This window comes from Monocercomonoides exilis, assembly GCF_001643675.1.
Source record: "Monocercomonoides exilis strain PA203 chromosome Unknown scaffold4-2303458, whole genome shotgun sequence".
NCBI lineage: Eukaryota > Preaxostyla > Oxymonadida > Polymastigidae > Monocercomonoides > Monocercomonoides exilis.
Window position 1 is genome coordinate 354,313 of NW_027150549.1, and position 23,304 is coordinate 377,616.

Sequence of the window (23,304 nt, forward strand, 5' to 3'; positions counted from 1 at the left end):
ATATAACAAATCTACAAAAATGGAGATCGAAAAAGGTTTATTTAAGGGCATTATGATCTTCATTTGTGAATTGGGGAATGAATAATGTCTGAGGGAAAATTGAACTATTCTCCAATGGGATGGATAACGCATGCTCCATTGAAACATCCAACAACTGAAATTCCAGTATTTTCATATTTGCTTATTTTTGATTTTTTGTCATATTTCTTTTTTAACTCTTCAAATAAAATTCTAAGGCTCAAATTGTGAATGAACATTATGCTGGATTAGCCGTGTATGTATATGTTCCAAAGGAAATTTGCTCTACAAGCATTCAAATTCATCCACAGCCACGTTCTTTTCCTGGAATGTCATTCATTGCATATATCGAAGTAAAAATTCCAAAACCATCTTCAGTTGAATCAGTATAAATCAATCATACATTTAAATTATTTTTAACGCCAAATTGGATGTACATATTTATTTTTTTGAGGCTATTTCTATAATTATCTTAAATTATAATGCAAGATGTCCAACGTACCCTCTTCCAACTTCTGCCTCACTCTATTCCATTTTCACTCTTGTGCAAACATCAACAAAAAAAGTTATGGAGGATTTGAAGCCTTCATTTCAGCTTCTTACAAAAACAAATACTGTGTATCTTGTACCAAAACGAGACACTCAAGTTATCAGACCAAAAAGTATTGTCATTTATGCTTTGTTCACTTTTATTTCATTTGATATTGTTATTATAACTTGCGAAGTAAATTATGTAATACGAGGTAATTCATTGCAACATCGAGTGTATTATGTATTTCGAGCACCAGTTGGTATGCCAGCTCCACCAGCTGCTCATTCTATGTCTACAGTGCTAAATGGAAGCACAAATTCGATAAGCAACGCCTCTGCTGTTTTTCCGGAAGCGGCACCTAGTCTTTATCGAACGGGTGGCTCATTTTCTTCTGCGACTGGAGGAAGTTCTTATAAACCATCAACAGCCGAAACTCTTTCAGCATCATTTCGCTCAGACAACATATCTTCTGCGAACGATGATGACGATGCATCTGTTGCTGCGATACCACTTTATGATACAGGGCAATTCATTGACAGCGAAGGGAAGAAGATGTGCGTTACGATTCGAGGAAGCCCCGATATGTTTGTCGGGTTTGTGATTATAACTGCATTTTATATTTCATTAAATACATACTAAAAATTTGAACATAAACATAACATGCTTTGCCTCCTCTATTTTCAATTCTAACTCTTGTTCTTATTCTTTTCTTTTTCTCTTATTCTCGTCTTTGTTCTTTATTTTCAATCCATCATCTTAACGTGCTTTTTTCATCAACTCAGCATGCTAATGCGACTTGCCTGTGAAATGATGGATGTGCCTGCACAGAAGCACACAATGCGCCTCTTCACGCACCCAGACCACGACATCGACCTCTTCAGCACGCTCCACCAGATCAACCGCCGCCGCTTTATTTTGGCTCCAAAGGAAGGGAAACCTGACATGCTTTATTTTCTGGCGCTTCTCTCTTCTCTGCATGCACCTCCAGTTGACTCGTTTGGCCCTTCTACTTCGTCTGCATCAGCTGTTGGTGGGTCGGCTGGAGCTGGTGTTGGCGTCGGAGTGGGGATGGGTGTGGGAGGAGGTGCGACATCAGGAGCAGAGGGATTGAGTGTGGCACATCAAGTGGCCATGCAGAGGCTGCAGGAGACGTATGAAGACGATGCAGATGAGCTGTTTCTTGACGAAGAGTTGGATGACATTGCATTAATTGATAATTCAACTGTTGAAGGTTCGTCAGCAATATTTCCTGAAGGAAGAGGGTGGAAAGATAGAGACAAGGAAAAAGAGAAGAGAAAGAAAAGAGGAAGAGAGAAAGAAAAAGGAGAAGGAAAAGGAGGAGAAGATGATGAGAAAGATAACACAGGAGGCGGAGGCTATGGAGAGGAGAAGGAAGGAGGAGTGTCAGTGGCGTCATCTCAAAGCAACAGCACGTGGGATGATGGACTGGGAATTGGCGGAGGGCTGTTTGGAGGAGGGATGGGGATGATGAGCGATTCTGTTGACATCATCGAGGACGATGGAGAAGACGAGTGGCTGACATGGGCTGCAGATGAGGTGTGCGATGATGACGAAGACGAAGAAGAGCAGGATGAAGATGATGCAGAGGAGGAGATCCAGGACGAGCCTGAGGCACCACAGGGCGGTGCAGCGCTTGCAGATGCAGGGGGAAGAGAGAAGATGGCACAGCAGGAAACAGGAGGAGAAACGAGTGATGATGAGTATGAGTATGTGACAGATGACGATGATTACGATTCAGATGAATACGAAGAGGTTGATGATTACATACAGGATGCAATGCCTCGGAAATGAGAAGGGAAGAACAAACTTCTCCACCCTTGTATTATTATGTAATATGTCTGCTCTATCTTGTTTAATTCGCTTTTTGGAAAATAGCTTTCACTTCACTCCACTTCACTCATTTCACCCCATTTCAATGTGTATATGCTTTTTTGTTTATTTTTAACGATAGAAAAAAGAAGAATCGAAATCAAAAATTTGTAAAGTTGAATTCGTTCTTCTGAGAGAAGAACAAATGAAAACCTCCATGTTAATGAAGACTGATAAACGAAGCAAACGCAATGCATTGCTCCATTTGCCACAAAAAATACAGAATAAAAAAATCGACTAGTCTGATCAAATGAAGCGAAAGAAAAACATAACATAAACCATCTGAATAAAATGAAATGCCAATTGAAGTGAAAAAAAGGAACGTTTGCACATTCAAAAAGTGCTGAAAGAAACAGAATGTTTGAAACAGAAAACAGGAAAAAAAAAATAATTAGTTGTTTACTACGAACAGCTGACGACAAGCACAAACATAATTGCTTGGAAGAAGAAGAAGAAGGAGGAGGAGGAGGAGGAAGAAGAAGCATCAAGAAATGAAGACAAAAAAAGAAGCAAGTCAATAAACATGCAATTTTTTAATATCAGATTTCTAGAGAGAAACAAAGAACACTCATTTTCCTTCTTCATTTCAGATTCATTTTTGAAATGAACAAAAATTTCTGCACTTGCTTTTCCATCAACTGTCATTTTGCTCCTTTTTCGCTTTCTTCTTTTGATTCTTCTTTTTCGCAGCCACAATCGCCATCATCCTCTTCTGCCACTCACTCATCGTCCTCTCCATTTCTGTCTGCCATTGCGCATTCATCGCAGCAAGCTCAGCTGCACCCGGCTGCCCTGCTGTATGTGCAACACCAACTGCTTGAGACACTTCCTGTGTTGAAAGTGGCATTGCAACAGCAGAAGAAGACTGACTTGTTGAGGATTGTAATGCTGAAGTGGATGCTTGTTGTAAAGAAGTGGAGAGGTTTTGTGATCCTTCAGCTCTTTTGTGCTCCGAATTGTGTCTTGAACTCCTTTGCCTTTCTTTCTTTGCTCTTTTGCTTAACTTCTTCTTTTCTTTCTTCGCTTTACGAGCAGCAGAATCAGAATCAGAATCCGAAGAAGAAGAGGAAGATGAACTTGAATGATCCCCTTCCTCTTCCTTTGCTTTATCCTCTTCCTCCTCTTCATCATCATAATCAAACGATGCTGGACGATAAGCAGATTGACTGCGTGAGGCAGCATCGTGATGATGTTTTGAGGAAGAGACAGTTGTCATTGTCCGCTTCGGTGGCGCTGGCTGCCGTGCAGAAGGAATTGAGTCTTTTGGCTTAGAGAGGAGAGATTGCATCAGAGATGAAGAGCCCAATGAAGAAGTAGAGGAAGAGGAGGAGGAGGAGGAAGAAGAAGATAAAGGAGATGATGTGGATAGCGCCTTGTGAGAGGAAGATGAATGCAATGGCCGTTTTTGCCGAGAGGGCGAATAAGCAGTTGTGTTGTATCGACCAGGCTTTGTGAGATCGAGTGCTCTTTTGAGGGGCGTTGAGAAGATTTCAGACGAGAAGCTCATCTCTTTCTTTTCCTGCTCTCTCTTCTCCTTCTCAATCTCTTCCTCAACCAAGTTCTGCTTCTTCGTCTCCTCGTCCTCACTCATCTCTTCTCCCGCACTGCCTTCCTCGTCCTCGTCTTCCTCGTCTTCTCTTTCTCCGTCTGAAACATCCACCGCCACAGCTCTTCTGCCTGGCACGCTGTCAATCTTCGCAAAGCTGACAATGCCGCTGCTGCCGATCTCGTCTTCGTCTGTCCCAAAAGGCGCAGGCGGAACAGGCGCACGGCGAGGCAAGTTGAATGACGATGAGATCTGTCTACTGCGGAGAGAACTGCGTGTCATGCCCCCTGTTTCGAGTGGAGATTGGAGAGAAGAAGAAGAAGAAGAAGAAGAAGAAGAAGAAGAAGAAGAAGAAGAAGAAGAAGAGGAAGAAGATGATGACATTGATGAGTCTGCAAAGTCAGCTGGAGAAGAAGAGCTGAACGACTTCGACTGTTCGCGCTGCCTGTTGCTGTGCATCTCGTGTGAAAGCGTTGCTTTCTTCATCAGCTCTTCCAGACTCTTCTCCCAGTCTGTGTCATGGACGGATCGATGCTCCTCCACAAAGTCCTGTCTCTTCTCCACGCCCATCGTGTGTCTCCTCCTTTCTGCTGCCAGTGCACCCTTCCTCTTCTCACTCAGCGTCACATCCACAAGCCCACTGCCTACACTCTCGTCGTACTTCAGACTGGCTGTCAGGTCGCGGTGGTACAGAGACTGCGTGCGATCCGATTTTTCTTTGCTCTTCTCAGCTTTTTGCTTCCCTTTCTCAATCTCCTTCTGCCATTTCGCCTCTTCCCTCCGCCGGAAGCCGTGCTCCAGCACTTTCTTCATCTCCTCGTCTTCCTTCCACCGCACCCGTTGCCTCCGCTCTTCCTCCTCCATCAGCTCATCCAGCTCAGCCTCCATCTGAATCATCTGCTCTTCAATTGCTTCAATCTCCTTCTGGCTGCTTTCTTTGTTCTCCTGCGTCTCCTCCAACTTCCTCTTCTTCTTCTCCAGTTCGACTTTGCGCCTCCTCATCCTCCTCAGCTTCGCTCCTTTTTCCTTCGCCAGCTCAGAATCTGTCCTCGCTGCCCACTCCACAAACCCGCTCTTCAGCAGCTTCTCCTCCTCTTTGTTTTTCGCCCCGCCGCTGCCCAACAGAAGTTGCATCGGAAGCTGGGAAACACTCTCATTGAGCTCAGCCTCCATCTCTTCCACTTCTTCTGACTCTTCGCCTTCTCCCTCACCTTCCAGCAGCGCCTTGTCCAGAAGCGTCCTTCTACCTGTCTTTGCTTCTGCTTCGAGTATCTCTTCATCGCCCACCAGGTTAAACATAGACTCCTTCTCGTCTTTCTCGTCAAGTGTCTCCAGCGAATAGGCCAGCCCTTTTTCTTTCAGCTGCTCCCGCCGCCGCGCAAGATGCTCTTCTCTTTCTTTCACTGCGGCTTCTCCTCGCTCAAACGACACAATCACAAACTCTGCATCGTCGTGCGCTTTCTTCTCAATTAGTGGCTGTGTGAGATCTGTGTGCTCAAGTCCTTGTGAAGAAGAAGAAGAGGATGATGATGAAGCAGAAGCAGAAGGCATCTGTGAAGGAACAGTGCTTCTTCTTCCTCGCCTCATTCTTGTTTCTCCTTCCACACCGCCAAGTCCATTTCTGTCTCTTTCAAGCCGCTCAGCATCGTCACTCATCCGAATGCCCCTCTCCATCAACATCTTGTTGTCTTGCGCCTTCTTCTCCCTTTCGATCTCCTCCAGCTTCCTCTTCGTCTCCTCGTAGATCTTCTGCGTCTTCTTCTGCCTCTTCAGCCACTCCATCTGTCTATCGTATGCATCTCTTGTCCCAGCCATCTGCGCCTTCTCATCAAATGCATCCATTACCCTTCTCGACTCCCCTCCACCTCCACCTCCTCTCCCTGGCTCCTCCCTCCGTTCGCTTGCACTTCTCTTCAGCCGCTTCTTGCCTCTGCTCTTGTACGAATCCTCATCATCCCCTTCTTCCTCCTCGTCTTCGTCTTCCTCTTCTTCATCGGCATTGTCATAATTCACATCGATGTAATCGCTCTCTTCATCCTCATATCCTTCCTCACTCAATCGCATATCGCTCTCATCATCACTTCCCAGCTCGCCATCTGACCGAACTGTCGATCCAATCGATGGAGAAGGTGACATCCCCATCGGAGTTTCAGAAGGCGAAAGAGAGAGCGAAGGAGAAGGAGATGACTGCATATCGACGTTACCACCTCCTTCTCCTTTTTCTTGTTCCGTCCTTTCAGTCTGCTCTTTGCCTGTGTCTGTGTCAAATACACCTTTCTGCTTTGCCATCTTCCGCTCGATTCTCCTTCTCTCCTTCTCCTTCCTTCTTCTTCTTCTTTCTCTCCGCAGATTTTTCTTCTTCTGCACAATCCGTGTCTCAATATGTGAAAATTCTTTGTCTCCTGCAAAAAGCGAGTGCTGTCCGTATGCTTCGAATGAAGTCGTGATGTATCCACGCTGCAGGATGGAACGGGCGATGTTGATGGCCAAGAACAGAAAGGCAGCAATGGTCAGGATGATGAAGATGGGCGTGATGATTGGAGATGCCTTGTAGAGCCGCTTGTGGATCGGGACTACTTCATCGCCCAGCACAAACGCCAAGTTCTGGTTCATTGCCTTGAACACGTTCTCGTAGTCTGGCTCAGCCTCAGAGTAGATGGCAGTGGAGAACAGGGAGATGGCGAAGAAGACAGGGATGATACCAGCCATGAACCCTGTCAGCCAGGGCATCGAGTGCTGGAGCGCCTTGTACAGCTGGGAGACCTTGCGGCCGTACATCACAAAGCGGATGGTGCAGATGCACGCGCAGAAGGCAGCAGCACCGTGGACGATGTGCACAGCAAGCGTGTCATCGAGCTCCACACCAGAAATCTGCATCAGGGTGATTGTGGACGAGGCAGCCATCAGAAGGATGGAGAGGAAGAAAAAGGGGATCCACTTGGAATAGAACTGGAGACGTGTGGACAATGGGATAGTGTTCCAGTTGATGGGCGGGATCATCGTTGCACAATCACTTTGGGCTATCTGTGGGTTGACAAATTGAATGGAACACGCAAATAAATTGGAATTGTTTGTTCAAAAAATCAAAATTAAAAAAATAAAATTAAAATGAAATTTCGTTTATTTTGAAAAATTATTGAAAAATACCTTGTAAGCCTTATGTGAAGAGATAATTTCTCTTATCAAAAACACTAATGCAACCACACAAAATAGTATTTCACAGGCAGCAATATAACCGAAAATCCATTCGTATTTGTCTTTTACCATTTTAAAGAAAAGAGAAATTAAATTCAATGAAAAGTTCAGAGAGGCGATTCCCATCAAATGTTTAGAACTATTAAGGAAAAAAATGTGAATGCACACTTTTTGTTGAAATATGATACGTAAGAGAAGGATCAAGCTTTACTACACCAGAATCCATTTTTGTGTATGTAAAAACAGCATTCCAACGGAGAATCGAAGATCCAGTCCAATAGTCTGTGATTTGAGCATAAAATATAGTTTTCACTACTACCTCGAAAGTTCTTTTCCAAAGGTCTCGATTTTCATCGTCCGTTAAGTTTGTAAAGAGCCCATATCCTTCAGTTTTTTTGTTATTGATATTAACCTCGAATCGTTCTTAAAAATTAAAAAAATTTTAAAAACAAGTGAGCACTTATGTGAATGCACACTTTCTTTAACAACTTCATTTTCTGTATATAAGTTTTCGGCATATGTATGTTTGATTTTCACAACACGATCAGGATCATCTGATAATAATAAAAAAATATAAAACAAAAATTGAAGTCAAAAAAAAAAAATTGCTATACATCGCAACACAAAACAATCAATTGAATCGTCAAAGAATTTATCTATCACAGATTCAAACGATTCTTTTGCATCCTCCCAAGATGTGAGAGAAACAATCGCGTGTTCTGGAGAAAAAGAAATGGAAATCAATGCGCTTATGAATATTTAATTATAACATCAAATACCATGTACATCGTAATCCTTTCCCATGAAAAATTTACCAATTGTATATCGTTGAGCAAGAAGAGGAGTTCCCCGAATAACATTTGGTAAAATGACCTAAACATATGTTGCAGAGATTAGAACTCAGAATATTTTATATTAACCAAACCTTAAGAGCACAAAATACGCATAGCATGATCCAAACAAAAAAATGAACCGAAAGGAATTTATCTCTTTCCCATTTTCTCCAAGGAGCACCAAGATACTCTAATAAGTTGTTTTGTTAATATTTACATTAAAATAATTTGCAAAATTAAATTTGCCACACCTTTATATATTGTTTGATGCGATTTATGTTCCGACTCCGCAGGCTGGTGCTTATCAAGTTTGTACATAAATCTCTCATGGGATGATCTGATTAATTTTTTTTCTAATTGAAATGATTGGTGAAATGTTGAAGTGAAATCAAATTTTAATTTTTATAAATAATGTTTGTAAATTCTTTATTTATTTAACTTTCTTCTTCCCTCATCCTACGCCCTCTTGGGATCATTTTATGTTGTTTTGATGAAAGATGTTTCCTTGAAGAAAAGAATATTAGATAAAAAGTGAAGAATTAAAAATAGTTTTAAAATATATGAAAAAAGACGCATGCCTTCTTTTTTCTAATAACTTCTTTAGTGAACCTCCCGATTTCTTTACTTGTTCCATTTTATCTTCAAGAGCAAATCTTGATACATCAGCTGAAAATCAAAATTTCATTATTGCATTTTGAAAATGGATTGTTAGCAATCAAAAATAACTCGTTAACATTTTACAGTTTGAAGAGAAACACACATTTCTTTAAATAGAACGGCTTGACTCCTTTTTTAACCAACTCTCGCTGGGTTTTTCTGAATGCTTGAACTTTTCCCCTTATTCTTTGTTGTTTTTCTTTTTGTTCGAGCTGCTGTTTCTAAAGAAGATTGAGTTTATAAATACAAATTATGATGCCAAACTTGTTTCTGGAGCTGTTGTTTTAATTCTTGCTTCACAGATAAATTTGTACACTTTTTTAATTTTGTTTCCAGCTCATGAACCTTTTTGAAAATTTATTTGAAACCCAAAGCAACAAATATAAATGAAAAAGATATTCACAATTTGTAAACCTCTTTACGTCTCATCGAATCTACAAATTTATATGATTTTTGATATAAATCTTCGTTAAATTTTCCACATAATGGATCAAAACGGGGGTCTCGAGAGAGAACATTTGTTGTTGGACGTTTCGCCTTTTCGAAAGGATTGAAAGGCTTTTTTGAAGAAACCTCAACGGGCCTGAATTAAAAATTACACATTTAAAAAATGTAATTTCAAAACAACGATATAAATCTTACTTATCAGCACTATTTGACTTTTTTCCCATAAGAGAGATCTTGCCCATCATATTTTTGAATTAATTGAAATTTCTAAAAATATCATCAAAAAGCAAACGAAAAGTAAAAAAAAATCTATGTGAAGTAACATCAACATTTTTCATCGAGCTTTTTCCTTAAAATTCGTTCTGTAAGTTGCTCATCATCTTCAAGTGTTCCTGTTGCAACCATCTCAGCTTCAAGAACATTCATTCCTTCATGAATAATCTTTTGGCTAAATGGATTGGAAGGTATTGATAAAGTTTTTGGTGATTCTGTTGTTTTTGAATTTGGTGTGCGTTGATTTTGAAATGATACTGTTGGAAGTGACTCTGAAGCTGGCGACTGGCCAGGAGAAAGCGAGCGAGGGAGTTTTGACTGATAATGCGAAGACATAAAAGAAGAGCGAAATTGTGAACGTGGCAAAGAGCTGAAGGTTGCATTTGAAGCTGCAGCCGATGATGAAGAATATAGATAAGGAAATGATGTGTGCGGTGGAGTGCGTACAGTTTGAGAAATGGAGCCTTGAATTGAGCCATCTTTGCTTCTCTCATTGCTTCTATCAAGCTGTTGAGTTTGACTTTTCTCTCTTTCTTTCTGACTTCTTATGGTTTGAACCATTTGGCTAATGCTTCTTTCTTCTTCCTCTGATCTTAGCTGCTCGTTTCTGAAAGTGTCTTCGTAGGTGGCATCTCTTGCAGCACCATATTCGCTCCTTTCAGTCCGATAAAATGTATCATTTCCGTTTTGCGCGTCTTTCTCTTTGACATAGCGCTCAAATACAGAAGCTGTAACTTCTTCGCTTCGTTTTGCATCTACAATTCGTTGCAAATGCGCTTTGTCTCTTTTAAGCGTCTCAACCTCTTTTGAGAGTGCATCAACACGAAGCAATAGCAGCCTTGTCTGAGAAGGCATTGCATTCACTTCGAAAAAAAAGATAATAACAAATATAAACAGGCACATAATAACATCAAATAAATAGAATCACGCAAATGTGTTAAAGAAAAAGAAATGAGATCAACAAATTCTCATATTTAAAAAATTCCTTTAATATGAAATAAATCAAACGATCTGATGCTGTTGGCGAAATGTATTTCTGAACGATTTTAAGCATTTTATTTTCTTCGTTGAATTGGTCTCTTTCTTTTACTGTTTGCTCCAATTCTTCTTTCAGTTGCTGATTAGCGTTGAGATACTCTGCGTGCTAAAACATTTAAATGTACAAATTTTTATTTGTCAAAATTCGCGTTTTCAAAGAATCAAATATTGAGTAAGAAATAATCTTTTGAAAGTCATCATTTTTCAATTGCAAACTTCATCTTTCAATTGGCTGAGTTCAGCTTCTAGCATTTCTTTTGAGCGTGTCACTTCTTCATATTGCTCAGTTTTCTGCTTTTCGTCGAAAAGTGCAGATTCGAGTTCTTCAATTCTTTGCTTCGTAACTTCATCTTGAGTGAGAAGACTTTTTCTATGGCAACAAATATGGAAGGAATAAGAAAAAAAAATCGGATTAAAAATGATAAAATTGAAATGTCTCATATGCATTTTTACAAACATTTGATTATCTTTTGCTAATTCTTGCTGGGCGTGCTTCTCAATATCAACTTTGTGCTTCTTAACAACCATCAGATTAGCTTCTAGCTTTGCTGATAATGTTAATTTGCACATCTGATCGTAAATTATTGTTCAAAAAAATAGAGTTACATTTTTCAGTAACAATGCTTTGTTTGCATACAGAAATACTCTTTATTGCAAATTCAATTATCTGTTCTGTGTCTAAATTATCATTGTTATCAACAATTGAAGAAGGTGAAAAAGTAGAAGTTGAGGGTAATGATATTGATGATGAAGATGATAAGGTAGAGGTATTTTGAGGTGTTTGCATCTTTATTCTCCGAGAAGGAAGCATCACTTCAAGTTAAAAATGAAACAATACAGATAAAATCAAATAAAAATCAAAAAATAATTGCAAACAATTTTGCATTTCTTGGCTATCTTCAATAATAGAATTGAGTGCGCTTCGAAAACTTTTAACTTTATTTTTCTCTTCTTCAAGTTGCTGAGTTAGGAGATTCACAGTTTGCTGAGATTCATCAAGCTTTGAAGTAATTTGATTCAAATTTTTCGCTAATGTCAAAGCCGTTGCTTCTGTTGATTCTGTTTCAAGTTGTATGTGCTGTGTTGTTGAAAACTGTTGTTAAAAATCAAATAAAATTAAAAAATTTCAAAAACTAAAAAATAGCAAACAAGTTCTGTCTGCGCCTCTTGTTTTGCTTCTTGAATATCTTTCTCTCTTGTTTGTTTAAGCTTTTCAATTTCAGATGTCTATATTAATTTTTAACAGAGTAAAAAATGTTTGAAAATTATGTATTTCAAACTTGAGTTTTGACAAGACGCGTAAGAGAATCAAGCTGCTGACGAAGCAACACATTTTCAGAAGATAATATTGATTCTATTGGAGATGTTTGCGTTTTGAACCCTACATTCATTTAGAACTTTTAATTACCTTTTAATAATAACTATTTTTTTTTTATGGTACGTGTGATATTTAAAATAAAAACATTAAAATAATGCTGCATTCAATTCATTGCATATAATTAACATCATTTTTTTTTTTTTTTTTGAAAAATAACTTTATTAAAATTTCTTATTTTTTAATGATCAAGAAAGAAATCAGTTTTCCTTTATCTTATTTAAATGGGGAAAACATCAGATTGTTTGCAAATTATTTTTGTATACATGAAATTTTTATATCTTTTTTTCAAAAAAGATGAGCAGATTGTTTTTCTTGGATCTGGTGCATTTGGAGAAGTTTGGAAAGTCCGTCAAAAAACAACTGGGCAAGTGTATGCATGGAAAAAATTAGTGAAAAGTCGTCTTGTATCTGCTGTTGACTTACAAAGAGAAGTACAAATGGTTATGCAGATGGATTCTCCATTTTTGGTTAAATATGTGGATTTTTTCGAGGAATATCCGCATTTTTATCTTGTAATGGAATTTTGCGACAGAAATGATCTTGGTCATTTTTTAAGTGATGCTAAAAAGATTGGACGTTTTTTAAAGGAAGAAGTATTTAATTCCGTTGTTCTTTTTGGTTTATTCATATTTTTCTCAATTTTTCAGCGTGTTTGGATGTTCATGGCAGAAATTTCAGTGGGAATTTATACCTTACATAAGGATCATATTATTCATCGAGATTTGAAACCTGATAATGTATTTTTGAATGGTAATTACCATGTAAAACTTGGAGATTTTGGATTGGCTAAACAGTTGGACGACAGTTTTTTTAATGCAAAAACATTATGCGGAACTCCGTTTGAAAACACATGCTTTTTTTTTTTTTTTTTTTTTGAAAAATTTTTTTATTATTTTCAAAATTCTTAGAGGTTATATTGCACCCGAAGTTGTTAATCGAATTGGTTACAATAAGCCTGCAGATATTTTTTCATTGGGGTGCATTTGCTATGAAATAGCTACTTATACTATTCCATATCGAATGGAGGATCTAATCATGCAGCGGAAAGGAAGAGGATACAAAAGAAACATGGGAATGTTTGAAAATCCGATGAGCAGGCTGAGAGAAGCACCAGAAATTGTGGAACCAGAAGAGATGGAAAGGCGAATATTTGTGGAAAAGCCAAAGAGATTGAATGCAATCTTTTCGAAGGATCTGAATGACTTGGTGTTTTCAATGATGGAGCTTGTATGCTTGTCTAATTCCATTTCATTTATTATTATTATTTTTTAACAATATTCAAATGATTTCATTTAATAACCATCATCTTTTTGAATCATTTTTGTTGTGAATCTACAAGAATCCTCGCCATCGTCCGACAATCCAACAGATTTTGATACATCCGCAAGTCAACTCGTATCTTCAGATTATCGCTGAAAAGAATCCTCTTTTTGCCACCTTTCTGGAATCTCTTCCTGTCTTTCCTTCTTCTCCTTCTCCTTCTCCTTCATCTCCGCTGGCCTTTCGCTCGGCTCCTCAATCTTCTGCATCTGGCCGTCGTGTCTTGCGCACTCGCACTCCTTCTCCACCCCCTCCTCCAATGACATCAGGTCTCCAGCCATCAAACAAGCCACTTGTGCGCCGCTGCATTTCTCCTCCTCCTTCTGCTGCTTCTCTGATGCCTTCCTCTGCCACTCCCTCTTCTTCTCCTTCTTCTTCTTCTTCTTCTTCACCTTCACAAAGTTCTGACACTACGCCAAAGAAGCCTCGTGTTCCTCCTCTGCTTCAAGTCGCTCGTCAGCCTCCTCCTCTTCTGCAGGATGCTGTGCTGCCTCTCACTTCACCCCGCCCTCTCATCTACAGACGAAGAATAGCAGAACCACAAAGCGATCAGACAACAGACAGAACAAACAAGCCAGATGAGTCAGAAGCAGAGACGAAGGCATCAAATGAAAGAATTCCTTTACAGCTTTCACAGAGAGAGGAAATTAAGTCAGTCACTCCGCCTCTCCAACGCCTGCGGCTGCATCCATCTCCTCACCCTCTTTCGCCCTCTCAGTCACATCGCAATGAAGTTCGACAGCACATTTCACCAGACAAGCAAACAGCTGCCAAGTCTGAGACTGCTTCTCCTTCTGCTTCAACCTCTGCTTCTGCTTCTGCATCTCCATTTCAGTCATCCTCAACATCTCGAGCAGTCACTCGCTCCACACCTCCCAGGAGCAAAGAGGGACTTCGTCCGCCTTGTCTTGCTGTTCCCTCTTCAGCTCAGCCATTCCCTGCGAATCTTCTCACTCCAGTCACACCACCAGCCAATCTGTCTCCTTCTGCTTCTTCTGCTTCTTCCCCCTCTTCCTCTTCTCCTTTTTCTTCATCTCACCCAATTCAAACACCTCAGCCTCTCACTCCTCCATCTCGCAGACAGCCGTTTTCCAATCTGAATCAGGCGAATGTGCCTCGTCTTCAGCCTTCTCCGCCTTCGCCTTCTGCTTTTTCATCTGTTCTGTCATCATCTCAGCCGCCTCTTAGCAATGACAATGCACTTGCTCCTTCCACCTCAGCCACTCCATCTAATTCCACTTCAGCCCTCAAACGCCAACATCACAGACGATACAACTCATCTTCGTCTTCTCCACCACCTCCACCACCTCCTCCCCAGCCTCACTTTAAAGCTTCTCCAAAGGTCAAAAAGGATCTCTCAAGTGATGATGCCTCAAAACTAGAGGAAACTAAAAGAGTTCCAGTGAGGAAGAGCAGAAGCAGAGATTTGCCTGAAAGAGAAGAAGAATCCACTGGAAGCAAAACGAGCAGAGCGAAAATGAAAAGAAATCAGTCAGACGATTCGTTCTCATCTGAAAAGAGAAGCAAGCATAGAAATGAAAGGGAGCTGCAAACTCATAGAAATGTGCATGACAAAAGGGAAAGAGAAAGAGAAAGAGAAAGAGAAGACAAAAAAGAACAGAGTGAAAGAGCACACAAACATAAAAGATACAAACGCCATTCCGAAGGTAATGATGATGAGAGTGAAGAAGAAGAAGAAGAAGAAGAAGAAGAAGAAGAAATCATTTTGGAAAATCTTGATGAAGAAGACAGTACAGGGGAAAAGACAAAAGAAAAAGAGGAAGAGGAAGAAGAAGAAGAAGAAGAGCACAGCAGCAGAGAAGCATCCAGTTCTGTTGAGTCATCTGAAATAGAAGAGTTAGACAGGATTCGCGAGCCATCAAAGAAGATGCACAGGACACAAGGTACATCATCTGCGCCTTATCTTCAGCGAAAGGCATCGTCGCCTCATTCAAAACCATCTCGCCATGTTAAATCAACACATCACTTACAAACAACCAATCATTCATCAAAGTCTTCCTCCTCTTCTTCCTCTTCTTCTTCATCTTCATCTCACACTTCTCACCTCACTTCACCAATGCTCTCAATACCTCCTTATGCTCAGCCATCATTTTCATCATCCACCCAACCTTCTTCTTCTTTTCCTGCTGCTTCAGATGTTTCTTGTTCCTCATCCAAAAAGCTTCACAAGCGAAAATCATCATCGTCATCTTCTCCAGCTTTGTCTGAAGCATTCACAGCAGATTCTCCATATTATCTTCCACTCCCTTCTGTTTCCCACATCCTGCGCCCTCAGACATCACTGATTGGAGGGTGTGTGTGGGCTACACAGAAAGAACGAGTGAAAGTCAAAGAAAACGCAATTGTGTTGAGGAAAAGCTCAGCCAAAAGGGAAGTTTCTGCTTCTTCCTCCTCTTCCTCCAGAAATGCTGTTGTTGTTGTGTTTGGGCCAGAGCTGACTGAAGGAATGTGGCGCTGCTCTGTTGAGTTCGCAAACTGTCTCGATTCAGTCATTGGTATGAATTGCTTGATTACTCTTGTTCTTCATCTGAAAAATGAAATTTCTTTTTCTTTTTTCTTTTCTTGTGTGTGTGTGCATATAAATACATGAATGCTTTTGCTGCTTAAACACATGTTTGTCTTGTGTTCAAATGTAAGCGCTTGGAGTTGTAGATGCCTTGTGTCCATTTTCGAGTGAATTCAGATTGGGAATGGATAACATGAGTCTTGGCTACTCAGGAAAACGGTTAGCAATTATTACATATTTATTGCTTGTTTTTTATCAATATTTATAACCAATTTATTTATTGAACCACAAAAACTGTTGAAACTTCCTTATTTTCAGTGGTGATTTGCTGCACGACTCCACTTCGACCAGCGGGAACAGTCGCTTTATATCTGCCAAAAACAGAAAGCTGAGTGAAGGCGACAGCTTAAATGAAGATAGTGAAGGAGATGTAAATGTGGTTGCAGATGTGGTGAGCATCGATGTGATTTTGACATCGTATTCCCAGACAATAGCGTTTTCTGTTAATGGCTGCTCTCAGCAGTGCATTGTAACTGGAATCCCTCCTAAATTGCGATTTGCAGTATGTTTATGTTGCTTGGATTGTGTGGTTGGATGAAGATGATACGTTTTTGATAAATGCTGTTTTATTTAAACTGAATTATTAATTTTGTTTCATTTTCTTTCATTGACTGTGTTGCAATAAAAACTATTTGTTATTAGGTTCAATTCGGCAGCTTTGGAAGTCGAGTAAATGTTGTCGAGCTTCAAAAAGTGTCACTAAAGACTTCATTTTCTGATGAAAAGAAGGCGATCCAATGGTCAAGATAGAAACGATTGCGTTTTGTGTTAAATAAATAAATAAATATTAGCATTACAATTTTAATTTCAATATTTTTTTCATTATCTTTCTGTAAAATACAGATATGAAACAACTGAACATTCTTTATTAATATGTATGTTATCAAATGGTTTGCTTGTTACATTTTTTATTCAGATTTTTATTTCCTTAATTATTTTCTTGAATATAAAATACGATCCTCTATTTCGTTTTGAAGTGCTTTGAACCTTATTGAAAGAATAGCACATTTAATTAAGCTATTTATAAGAAATGTTTTGATTCTGCTTTCATTTCGTTTCATTTTTTTATCATTTTTAAAAATATTTTTTCCTTTTTATTTTTACAACCTAACAATTACAAAGGCATCGTGTTTAAGTTGTTTTTTTTTTTTTTTTCACCTAAAAATTTAACAAAAATGATTTTTCGAAAAAAACTTTCCATTAATTTTATAATTTATAAACTGTAACCTGAAAAAGCATCAACGTTCTTTCAAAAATATGGCTGATCCTTTTTGAAATCATACTTCCGTTCGAGTTTTGATCAAATTTTAAATATCAATGGGATTTGTTTCAAAATTTGTTTTTCCAATCGCAATATCATAAACAATAAGTTTTCACTATTTCAACTCATTTTTTTCCAAAATCCCATTGAAAATAAAATTTTGATCAAAACTCGAACGAAAGTGTGATTTCAAAAAGAATCAGCCATATGCTTCAAATGGCCTCGGTGGATGTGAAGTTTCAAAAATAAAAAGAAAAGGAGGAAAGGAAAAAAAGGGAAATACTAAATTCTGAGATATAAAATACGAGCTTCTCATTTCCTTAAGCATTAACCAAAAAAATCAGAAATATTCAACGATGAAATAAGATAATATTTTTTTTTTTTTTGCAAAAAAGACAGTTTTCGTTAAAAGTTTACGAAAACATCTTCGAATCCTTCGTCCTCCATCTTTTCAAATTAAACCATTTTTGCTGATTTTCTTTTTGCTTCATCTGCTTCATTATCAATCTTGATACTCCATCATTTTGAAAGAGTCAAAAAGAATTGCACACTTCCTTCAATCAAATAATCTTTCGTTGATTGCTGCTGAAAATATCCCCAAACAAAATCATAATCACATTTTCAAAACATGTCTGAAACACAAACACTATCTGATGAAATCATTGCATTAAAAAGACAAAAAAACTTAGAGAACTATTTTGCTCCAACATTCATTTGATATTTTCCCCCTCTATTATCTCCAACTTCATTTTCATCCTGTTTGATATCGATTTGTACATTTCAGATCTTTGTGTTGTTCTGTCACTTTTTCAGCTTTTTATTCTTTGTCAATTTTTATAAATGAAACACATTTTCCTTTGCGACTCTCTTTTAATGGTAATTTTTGATGATGATAACAATATCTAATGCAAATGAAAGTGGAAATCATCATGATGGTGGAAATGAAAAAAAGATCGTTTTCGAATTTGAATGGAAAAGAATAATTTGAGCTCATTTTCATTAAATTGCTTCATTTCTGATTGCTGGAGGCATATTGAAGAGTTTAGCAAATTCTTTATCCTCTTTTTTTCAATTTGTTTTTCCATCTTTCATGAAAAGAAAGCATCATCAAGCAACATAAATATTTGAATGCAATTGAACTTGAGTTGAATGAAAAATAGTAACTGATGGTAATAGAACATTTTGCTTCTTCAAGTGAAGTATATTTTAATAATTCACAGATTCAATTTTTCTAACCAGAAAATCCTCAAGATACATTTTCATTCAAAATCTTTTTCTGTTTATTCTTTAAATATGCATTATAATAGATAGAGTCAGTAATTTATCGGGACCTTTTTTTTTAACGGTGCCAAATTTTATAAATTGAAAATAAAAATTCCCACTTTTTTCATATTTATTAACATTATCAGTATATAAGCAAACCCTGAAAATACGGATAATTTCTTTTGAATACGAAGTCTATTTCCAATAAGGGGGAGATGGGAGGGTTAATCTTTTTCATCAAAATAAACAAATAAATAGTTGGGAAACATGGTATGTGAAACCATTCAAATACGTATAAAATTTTAATAAAAATTTTATTTCGATGAAAATTGAAAATAAAAATTAATAAATTAATAAATTGGACAGAAGATCAAAACCATAATAAAAAAATGAAAATTGCTGTGGAACAAAAGAGAATTGCTCGACAAAGGAAATTACGTGCTGCAATGAAATCTTTCAATTACAGAAGGATTGACAATCGGCTGGAACGGATGGCGCGCATTGTGGTGGATGGAGTTGTCAGGATCACGGATGCAATAATCTCCATGGAATTCTCACGCAAAAGGATCAAAAATGCTGAACAGGTTTTGAGAAGCAAAAAGCTGGTTTCAAAAGTTGGAAGATCGCGATTTGTAAGCAGAGGCAAAGAACAAATTGTGCTGGATGAAATTATCATTGAATCAAGATCTGGAAGCTATTTGCCTATTCGGAAAGTTCGCGAACTGGTTTGTTGTTCTTTAATAGTTAATAACTTTAATAAAAATATTTGATGGAAAATGTAATTAATGATACAGACGACGAAGACGCCCCATTCATTAACGTTTCAATGGGAACCGCATACCAATTTGTGAAGCGCCATCCCGAGCAGAAGAGAAGTTTGCTGAAAAATGTTTATGTTAATCTCCTTTCAGTGTCGTGCCAAAGTGTTCTGCAGCCCTGGTATTCATTGCTGGACGGCTTACATGAAAAAAATGAATACTACAAAGAACTGATATTTAATATGGATGAGTCTTCACTGAGAGTTCCTACCAATTCTAAGCTGAGCGTGGTTCATCCAAAAAATGAAAATCCAGGATTTCGCAAAGAACCACCGAAAATGGCGAATTCCACTCTGGTCGCTGCTGTGGCTGCTGATGGATTTGCACTTCCTTCTGTGATTCTATGGCCTAGCAAAAGTCTTCCTGATGAAATGAAGCCGCTGCTTTCGCAGACTCCGGATATCTGGCCGAACGGAAGTGGTTGGATGGGCTGCAATCAGTTCAAAAAGTACGCACTTACAACACTCCTTCAAGAAATTATCGATCGCAGAAAGCACATGTCACTGGAAAACTCTCACTGCTTGCTTCCCATCGACTCACACATTTCTTTCGCAGATCCGACAATCTGGAAAGAATTTCAAAAAGAAAATATCGACGTCGTCACCTTCATTCCTCACAGCACACATATCGTCCAGCCTCTTGACAGAGGAGTTTTCGCTGTTCTCAAAACAGAACGGCAAACAAAAAATGATCCTTTATCTTCGTCGACATCTTCATCGAAAAGAACAGCTCTTGTGGATGTTCTCCCTCAAGCAATTCACACCGCCCTCTCACCTGCTGTCATCAAAAAAGCCTTCGCAACGAGTGGAGTTCTTCACAACGAATCTGGACCGATTCTCATGTTGCTTCCAGAAACATCAGAATATCAACCTTCATCACATTCAAATAGATTCGACTTCTATGGAAAGTTAATAACTGATGAGAAGCTTCTGAATGATTGGAGTGAACATTTGGGAATTAAAGAAGAAAAAAAGTTGAAAAAGAAAAAAAAGTTGATGATGAAAAGAATTCTTCGGAAGAAATGAAAAAAGCAGAACAAAGAGAAGATAATGAGTTAGAGTCTTTGGTTGAAATGAAAAAAATAAAGAGAAAATTTGAAGTGAAAAAAGATGATCATGAAAATGAAAAGGAAAAAATCAATGTGATTGAAAGAAAAAAAGGAAAAAGAAAAGTTATACGTAAATTGGATTCGTCAATAGTTTTTTTTACTTTTCTTTTTTTTTTCTTGTTGAATATCTTCTTCAGTGAAGTCATTCATCGGTCTGATTGAAATGCTATCTTTTTATTAGAAACAGATGATGCTTTGAATTTTATAAGAGCCACTCATAAGATTATTCACACACTCCCAAAACTGATTTTTCTCACAGAAAAGTTATTGTGAACTTGATTATCAATAAATTGGGATTAAAAAAGTTACTTTGTAACAAATGAATTTAGCATATATTCGGCTTACTTGCAATAAATCATTAAAATTAAGATTTGAAATAAAACTAATCAAATGTGAAAATGAAGAAGATTTTTAATAAATAGAAAAGAAATAAAAATTAAATGTGCACAAGCATTTAATCTTTCTTTTCCATAAATAAAGAATAAGATTTTCAAAATTCACAAACATTTAAGAATGGCAAACTCAATAAAAAATGTAACATTGATACTAAAAACTATAAATATTTAATCTATTTATTGCTTCAATCACGAAAAATCACGCACTGTCAATAATTATGAATTCACTGATTAATACAAGCAAATCAAGAATATCAAAAAGGAAGTACTTTACCAATTAACAAGCTTGACAAGATCAGTGTCAAAAATGATTGTAAGCGCTAATGAACAAAGTCCAAGGAGTGCACCAAGCCAGAAAACAAACCATCCTAAAATGTATCCAAATCCTTTTTTGTGTTTAGCAGATCGAATAATTTGCTCACTTAAAATTTCAGGTTCTATACATTCTGTTGCTCTATTCTTCTTGGCATTAATGTGATCATGTTCGCAAACAGTTTCAGAGCTAATATCCAAAATTTCAGTGATTTTCAATTCAGTTCTATTTCTTTCTTCTTTAAGTTCATGCAAATACATTAAGGCTGGAGCAATAAACGATACAACAACACCTGCTGTTGATCCAATAAGATCAAATACGAAGTTGACTCTGTTCGCAAATATTGCCAGAATACTTGCGCATGCTACCAAGCAAGTTCCAATGACACAAGAAACAAAAGTTCCTTTTGAAATGATAGTTCTTTGAAAATTCTTTTTGTTATCTTCACAAGCTTTTTCAACTTTGTCTTTTTTTGATTTTCCATCTGTCAATTGATTTTGCTTCTGAACGCTTTCAATGATTTTGTTGCTGCTACATGAAGATTTGAGACTCTCCTCCTTGTTTGTACTTTCCATTTGTAATTCATTATCGTCTGTGTTGCAAAACAAACGATCACATGAGCCTAATTCACAAATCTTCAACGATGAATCACAATCTCCATAACAGCAATCGCTTGAAATTGCATCTACCTCAATTGCTATTTGATTCTTGGTGCTTGTTACGTTAACATTTTTTGGATGCTCTTGCTCTAATTTTGGATCATTTTCCATTGGCAAATCAATAGAATTATCTGCCTCGTTACATGCTTTTTCTTTCAAAATACTTAATGCCTTTTTGATATTTGACAGAAGACTCTGTAATGAAATCCGTGCAGGTAGTGAATTCATAGGGCAGCTAAAGATGAGAGTTAAAAGTATTGCAATTTTGCTTGCAATTATTAAATAATCTTTATCTTCATACAAATCAAGAAAACTTCCAGAATCCATTCGAGAAAGTAGAATTCCACTGAACTGCATGTATCCAAAAAGACCAGCAACTAAATAGAGTACAGCAATCAAAACAGTACCAATGACTCCTGCCCGGATCATTTTTTCTTTTGAATGATTTTCAAGCTCTCTTTGTATCAGGGGTATGTTTTGATGGCAGCTAAACACAAAACTCAGAGTTGAAAATGCCTGTATTATAGAAACGCTTGGATGAACCGCTTCAACATGAGTGAAATCTACATTTTCATTAAACGGAATAAAATATCGAATAACAACCACACAAACGCAAAATGTTATCGAACTTAATCCAAGGAATGAAGTAAATCGCAACGAATTTAATGTTTTAAGCCAAGATAAAGGTTGTATGACTACTGTTGATAATATAATGATGATAAACCATGGCTTACACAAAATTGAATTTTCAGAAAATCCAATTCCGCGAAAAAGCGATGACATAAAACTTCCAATCATAATTAAGCATGACCATAGAGTACCAAAAGTTGAGCAAAAATTACAAAATTCCACAAAAATTGCACCTTTAAGACCAAACGCGTATAGTGTCATCTGAAGATATGCACATAAGTTTAATTACAATAAATAACTTGAAATAAAATAAATTACGAAGATAAACAAACCTCTCCAAAAGAAAAGCAATTTGTCTTTTTTGATGTATAAGCAAGAAAATACAACGATGTTATGCATATTGTTCCCATTGATGTTAGGATAACTACACCAGGAACGATGCCTGCCTTTGCGAATGCCAAAGGAATCCCCAGTAATCCTGGTCCAAGTGCAGAATTAACAAAATTAATGACAGCGGTAGGTAAGTTTGCACTTTTTTTGGTAATCACAGTAAATTTCTGTTGTTTCTCAAACTTTGGTAATGCAAATGTCATGATTTTGAACGCTCTTTAGTTGATTAATCACATTTTGGGTATTCGATTAAATTATAATGGGTTAAAAAGAAAAAGATGCGTCATTCCTCGCTATGAAGGATATAAAAAAAAATATTAACCCTATAACTTACCATAACAATATCATGAAAGGATAGAATGGTTAGTTATAGAGAGTTTAATGCTGTTATTGAATAGAAAACGAATTATTATTTTTAATTGCCGATTTATGCTATAGTTCTGATTAAAGGAAACTATTGAAAAGAGTCTCGTCCCCAATGTCGTTTTTCATTATAGACTAAACTCCGTGCGTTGCGAACTTTTGACAAATTACCATTCATGGGTTCGATGATGTTATGAACGCACAATTTTCTTGTTCTGAATGTGTTTTTACTAAAATTATAACATGTTATTCTTATAAATTTGAGATTTATTGAAGGGCAATGTTTCATTTTTCAAAAATTGATTGTTTGCGAATTTTTGAAGTGTTCAAACAAATTAAAATTTTGTTTGTGAAGTTGAAAAAACGTTTTTTATTTTCAAATTACTGTTA

The 23,304-nt window shown here is 37.4% G+C and overlaps 6 protein-coding genes across 6 annotated transcripts; 3 read left to right on the forward strand and 3 right to left on the reverse strand.

Annotated features, from left to right (window-relative positions):
• The first annotated feature begins 52 nt into the window (after positions 1-52).
• On the forward strand, positions 53-2,549 carry MONOS_9834 (uncharacterized protein). The gene is made up of 5 exons (XM_067880369.1): positions 53-165; positions 237-404; positions 473-680; positions 744-1,143; positions 1,333-2,549. The coding sequence occupies exons 1-5, from the start codon at positions 85-87 to the stop codon at positions 2,360-2,362; spliced, it is 1,887 nt and encodes a 628-aa protein (XP_067734577.1). The 5' UTR covers positions 53-84; the 3' UTR covers positions 2,363-2,549.
• Positions 2,550-3,074: 525 nt separating this feature from the next.
• Positions 3,075-8,341, reverse strand: MONOS_9835 (uncharacterized protein; the record flags this gene model as incomplete). Its single annotated transcript, XM_067880370.1, has 8 exons — positions 8,266-8,341; positions 8,107-8,204; positions 7,961-8,054; positions 7,796-7,900; positions 7,658-7,735; positions 7,350-7,604; positions 7,134-7,243; positions 3,075-7,010 (listed from the first exon to the last, which is right to left on the reverse strand). Exons 1-8 carry the CDS (start codon positions 8,330-8,332, stop codon positions 3,075-3,077), a joined length of 4,743 nt encoding a protein of 1,580 aa, XP_067734578.1. The 5' UTR covers positions 8,333-8,341.
• Positions 8,342-9,442: 1,101 nt separating this feature from the next.
• Positions 9,443-11,820, reverse strand: MONOS_9836 (uncharacterized protein; the record flags this gene model as incomplete). Its single annotated transcript, XM_067880371.1, has 8 exons — positions 9,443-10,254; positions 10,400-10,535; positions 10,646-10,799; positions 10,887-10,999; positions 11,067-11,242; positions 11,306-11,522; positions 11,579-11,656; positions 11,710-11,820. 8 exons carry the CDS (start codon positions 11,818-11,820, stop codon positions 9,443-9,445), a joined length of 1,797 nt encoding a protein of 598 aa, XP_067734579.1.
• A 208-nt stretch (positions 11,821-12,028) lies between these two features.
• Positions 12,029-16,847, forward strand: MONOS_9837 (putative serine/threonine-protein kinase Nek2; the record flags this gene model as incomplete). The annotated part of the gene is made up of 9 exons (XM_067880372.1): positions 12,029-12,047; positions 12,102-12,400; positions 12,455-12,645; positions 12,716-13,034; positions 13,147-15,643; positions 15,786-15,873; positions 15,973-16,216; positions 16,357-16,604; positions 16,692-16,847. 8 exons carry the CDS (start codon positions 12,029-12,031, stop codon positions 16,462-16,464), a joined length of 3,765 nt encoding a protein of 1,254 aa, XP_067734580.1. The 3' UTR covers positions 16,465-16,604; positions 16,692-16,847.
• Positions 16,848-19,064: 2,217 nt separating this feature from the next.
• On the forward strand, positions 19,065-20,081 carry MONOS_9838 (uncharacterized protein; the record flags this gene model as incomplete). Its single annotated transcript, XM_067880373.1, has 1 exon — positions 19,065-20,081. The coding sequence occupies one exon, from the start codon at positions 19,065-19,067 to the stop codon at positions 20,079-20,081; it is 1,017 nt and encodes a 338-aa protein (XP_067734581.1).
• A 748-nt stretch (positions 20,082-20,829) lies between these two features.
• Positions 20,830-21,960, reverse strand: MONOS_9839 (putative Transmembrane amino acid transporter protein; the record flags this gene model as incomplete). The annotated part of the gene is made up of 1 exon (XM_067880374.1): positions 20,830-21,960. The coding sequence occupies one exon, from the start codon at positions 21,958-21,960 to the stop codon at positions 20,830-20,832; it is 1,131 nt and encodes a 376-aa protein (XP_067734582.1).
• Between the last annotated feature and the right edge of the window lie 1,344 nt (positions 21,961-23,304).